Source organism: Palaemon carinicauda, chromosome 27 (genome assembly GCF_036898095.1).
Source record: "Palaemon carinicauda isolate YSFRI2023 chromosome 27, ASM3689809v2, whole genome shotgun sequence".
Taxonomy (NCBI): domain Eukaryota; kingdom Metazoa; phylum Arthropoda; class Malacostraca; order Decapoda; family Palaemonidae; genus Palaemon; species Palaemon carinicauda.
The window spans coordinates 39,970,917-39,976,593 of record NC_090751.1 but is presented as its reverse complement, the minus strand read 5'-3'; the positions used below and the strand labels follow the sequence as shown (position 1 = coordinate 39,976,593).

Genomic DNA, 5,677 nt, shown 5'->3' with positions numbered 1-5,677 from the left:
AATTACCATAAATCATTTGTTCTAACTTTATCTTGAACTGATTGGTACAGAAAATGTTTATTATTATTTTTTTTTATTAACTAAGTTCACAGGAAACCGTAGAAAATAGATCTTTCTTTTTTTATCGAAGGTTTTATTAATGAAACATAGTGGGTAACACAATTTTTGAAATACTTTCTTGAAATTAGTAAATCCACAGTTAATAAACACAGGGTCTCATATTTAAAAGCTTAAAATAAAATTGCCTAGAATAAAGGTATTAACTTCATTATTATACCAAATATAGAAAAGAGTATATATTTAAACACTAGTATTTTTACGGTAGACTTTAAATTCAAAATTGAAAAGTGTGGAGTCATGGTATATCATCATGAAGCAGGTTCTCGACAGTTTCTTTAGATTTGAAATTTTAATATATATATATATATATATATATATATATATATATATATATATATATATTTATATATACATACATACATACACATAAATAACATATGAATATATATATATATATATATATATATATATATATATATATATATATATATATATATATATATGTATATATATATCAATGTGGATTTGCTCCCCTATTTTTAGACTTGCTATTACGGGTGATTCATAAACGTTATTATTACTCTCAATATTATCTTTACCATTATCATTTTCATTTATATCACACCTACCATAGTTGGGATTGTGGTAGTTATTAAAGGTATAAAGGTCACTCATGAATGGCAAAGGTAAGGGACAGTGACAATTCCCCTAGCAGGACAATATCATAGAGACAGACCATACATACATGTGATCAGCACCCAAGCAATCTCTCCTCCTAGGCTAGAAACAGGGATGGCCAAGCAATGGCTGGTGATGATTCAGTAGGTAGACCTATAGGCTCCCCCCCAAACACCCCATCCTTAGCTCAGAAGGATGGTGAGGTTGCAGACACTACAAGAAACTTTCCTTCAGTTCGCAGATACTGTATCGTTCACTTTTACAATGTTTCTTTTTTCGCGGAACGTGCTCACCCAGAAAGGAAAATAAAATCATAATATATAAGATGATAAACCGTTGCTGCAAACTAACACCATCTTTTTTTAACCAATCAAATTTTGATGTGTGTTACTTTCCCACCGTTTTAAGGGATCGGTTGCCTGATGCACCGTCTCCATTGCCTTCTATCAAAGGCACCCTCTTTCACCAAACCTCTTCTCTCCATATCATCCTTCACCTTATATTGCCATGTAATTCCCAGTGATTCTCGCGAGATCCTCCGCCCTAACAGGTTCCTCTCAAACCCTCCTCACTTCCTCCCCACCATCCATTCTCAACACAATTACAACTGCGTACATTTCAGTATGGGGCCATAATATATATATATATATATATATATATATATATATATATATATATATATATATATATATATATATGTATATATATATATGTATATATATTTATGCAAATGCTTTTTTGTTGACCAGGCGGAGATGAGTCTTTTTATAGTTTGTTTATGACATATTTGTTTTTGATGTTGTTAATAGTTTATATATGACATGTCTGTTTTGACGTTGTTACTTATTTTAGAATGATTTATTGTTAATTTGTTCTCTTCATTTATGTATTTCCTTATTTCCTTTCCTCACTGGGCTATTTTTTCCTGTTGGAGCCCCTGGGCTTATAGCATCTTGCTTTTCCAACTAGGGTTGTAGCTTGGATAGTAATAATAATAATAATAATAATAATAATAATAATAATAATAATAATAATAATAATTACTACATGATACGACCTGAGTATAAACATGTAGAAACTCAACATTTTGATACAAACCAAATTATTCATCAAATTCGTACATACGTGATTTAGTACAACTAGACTTCTATCCCTTTTTACATCCATCTATAAGTATCATGTGATTTTACCATGTTTGAAATTTACTAAGAGCAAATATGTCTTCCATGTGGCAACAATGAAGAATTTAACATATTTTCAATATTTCTATCGTTAGAGTTTGAGTCACCTTCCTTCTATAGCATACGTGATCAGAACTGATAACCCGAAAGAAGAAAAAAGCTTAATTAATGGTAACTTGGTTATTAATTTTCACATGTATTCAGTTTGGCTATAAAAGGTCAGATGAAAGAAGTCTTTCATTACTGCCCGGTGCCATTCGTTAATTTCTATTCAACTAAACCTTTTACCACGAATTCAGTCATATTCATTCCAAACCGAAACGGAAAGGCCCGCCAGAAGAATTAATAGCTGGGTAGGCAGATCAAGGGAGTTATTTATAGAATGAAAGACACATACAACAATAGATAGTCTGATTAATCGGAGGAGAATGTATATATATATATATATATATATATGTGTGTGTGTGTGTGTGTGTGTGTGTGTGTATATATATATATATGTACATATATATATATATATATATATATATATATATATATATATATATGTGTGTGTATATATATATTTATATATATATATATATATATATATACATATATATATATGTACAGTACATATATATATCATCATCATCATCATCATCACTAGTTACTAGACCACTGCAGGACAAATGCCTCAGAGATGTCCTGTCACACGTGTCTGTTTATGGCCTTTCTATGCCAGTCTTTACCCGGAAATTTTCCTAGCTCGTCAATCCATCGTTCTCTCTTCCTTCCCCTCCGTTTGCAATAACAAGGGACTCATTCTGTTTTTTTTTTTTTTTTTTTTTTTTTTTTTTTTTTTTTTTTTTTTTGTCCATCTACTATCTATTGCTCCTATCATATGTTCTACCCATGTCCATTTCCTTTTCTTACATATTAGGACACATATATATATATATATATATATATATATATATATATATATATATATATATATATGTATATATATATATATATATATATATATATATATTTATATATATATATATATATATATATATATGTGTGTGTGTATATATATATATGTGTGTGTGTGTGTAAGGTCACTCATGAGGTAGTAGGTTGGCCTGGGCACCAGCCGCCCGTTGAGACACTACCGCTAGAGAGTTATGGGGTCCTTTGACTGGCCAGACAGTACTACATAGGACCCTTCTCTCTGGTTACGGTTCTTTCCCTTTGCCTACACAGACACCAAATAGTCTGGCCTATCCTTTACAGATTCTCCTCTGTCCTCATACACCTGACAACACTGTGATTACTAGACAATTCTTCTTCACCCATGGGATTAACTACTGCACTACAATTGTTCAGTGGCTACTTTCCTCTTGGTAAGGGTAGAAGAGACTCTTTAGCTATGGTAAGCAGCTCTTTTAGGAGAAGGACACTCCAAAATCAAACCATTGTTCTCTAGTCTTGGGTAGTGCCATAGCCTCTGTACCATGGTCTTACACTGCCTTGGGTTAGAGTTCTCTTGCTTGAGGGTACACTCGGGCACACTTTTCTATCTAGTTCCTCTTCCTCTTGTTCTCTTAAAGTTTTTATTGTTTAAATAGGAAATATTTATTTGAATATTGTTACTATTGTTACTAGTGTGTGTATAAAGAAGGGTAAGTATGGGATGGAAACCTTTTGGGGAAGCAAATTAGATCATGGAAAGTAAAAAGGTGTTGGTGCCCTTGAGCTTATTGCATCCTGCGTTTCCAAGAAAGGTTGCAGCGTAGCTAATAATAATAATAATAATAATAATAATAATAATAATAATAATAATAATAATAATAATAATAATAATGATTATCCAGGAAGTCAAGGAAGAAGAAACAGGGAGAATAAAACCGAGATTCACAGAGATTTCGACAGAGACAGATAGACACCAACTAAAGAAAAAGCCAAGCTGGAAAACGCCAGGTCTCGATGAAATCCGTGGATACTGGCTCAAAAACTTCAAGGCCCTACTCCCACGTATACCAGAACAACTCCAACATTGTATATCAAATCACTATGCACCCAAATGGATGACCACAGGAAGAACATCCTTAGTTCAAAAAGACAAGAGTAAGGGAAATGTAGCCAGTGATTACAGGCCTATCACCTGCCTACCAATAATGTGGAAATTACTTAACAGGTATCATCAGTGAGAGACTATACAACTACCTAAAGGAGACAAACACCATCCTCCACCAACAGAAAGGCTGCAAAAGGAAGTGTAGGGACACAAAAGACCAGCTCCTGATAGACAAAATGGTAATGAAGAACAGTAGGAGAAGGAAAACCAACCTAAGCATTGCATGGGTTGATTATAAGATAGCCTTCGACATGATACCACGCATAGGGCTAATAGAATGCCTGAAAATATATGGGGCAATGGAAAACACCATCAGCTTCCTCAAAAATACACTGCACAACTGAAATACAGTAATTACAAGCTCTGGAGTAAGACTAGCAGAGGTTAATATCAGGAGAGGGATCTTCCAGGGCGATTCACTGTCCCCATTATTCTTCGTAGTAGCCATGATTCCCATGACAAAAGTACTGCAGAAGATGGATGCTGGGTACCAACTCAAAAAAAGAGGCAACAGAATTAACCATCTAATGTTCATGGACGACATCAAGCTGTATGGTCAGAGCATCAAGGAAATAGATACCTTAGTCCAAACTGTATGGATTGAATCTGGGGACACCAGGGAGAATTTTGGAATAAAAAGATTTGCCTTAGTCAACATACAAAAGGCCAAAGTAACAAGGACTGAAGGGATAAAGCTACCAGATGGGAGCCACATGAAATGCATAGATGACACGGGATACAAATACCTGGGACTAATGGAATGAGGGGATATAAAACACCGAGATAAAAGACACGATCAGGAAAGAATATATGCAGACTCAAGGCGATACGCAAGTCAAAACTCAACGCCGTGAATATGATAAAAGCCATAATGACATGGGTAGTAGCAATAATTAGATACAGCGCAGGAATAGTCAAATGGACGAAGGCAGAACTCCACAGCAAAGACCAGAAAACTAGGAAACATATGACTACACAAAACACTACACCCAAGAGGAAATACGGACAGACTATACATAACTCGAAAGGAAGGAGGGAGAGGACTACTAAGTATAGAGGACTGCGTTATCATTGAGAATAGAGCACTGGGGCAATATCTGAAAACCAGTGAAGACGAGTGGCTCAAGAGTGCATGGGAAGAAGGACTGATAAAAGTAGACGAAGACCCAGAAATATACAGATACAGAAGAATGGCAAACAGAATAGAAGACTGGTACAACAAACCAACGCACGGACAATACATGAGACAGACTAAAGAACTAGCCAGCGATGACACGTGGCAATGGCTAATGAGGGGAGAGCTCAAGAAGGAGACTGAAGGAATGATAACAGCGGCACAAGATCAGGCCCTAAGAACCAGATATGTTCAAAGAACGATAGACGGAAATAACATCTTTCCCTCATGTAGGAAGTGCAACACGAAAAATGAAACCATAAACCACATAGCAAGCGAATGTCTGGCACTTGCACAGAACCAGTACAAAAAGAGGTATGTTCCAGTAGCCAAAGCCACCCACTGGAGCCTGTGCAAGAAACATTAGCTACTTTGCAGTAATAAGTGGTACGAGCACCAACCTGCGGAAGTGATAGAAAACGATCAGATAAAGATCCTCTGGGACTATGGTATCAGAACAGATAGGGTGATACGTGCAAA

The 5,677-nt window shown here is 35.1% G+C and overlaps 1 protein-coding gene across 1 annotated transcript; it reads left to right on the top strand.

Moving 5' to 3' along the window:
- The first annotated feature begins 3,748 nt into the window (after positions 1 to 3,748).
- On the top strand, positions 3,749 to 4,787 carry LOC137620879 (uncharacterized). Its single transcript, XM_068351323.1, has 2 exons — positions 3,749 to 4,013; positions 4,375 to 4,787. Exons 1-2 carry the CDS (start codon positions 3,749 to 3,751, stop codon positions 4,785 to 4,787), a joined length of 678 nt encoding a protein of 225 aa, XP_068207424.1.
- The last annotated feature ends 890 nt before the right edge of the window (positions 4,788 to 5,677 follow it).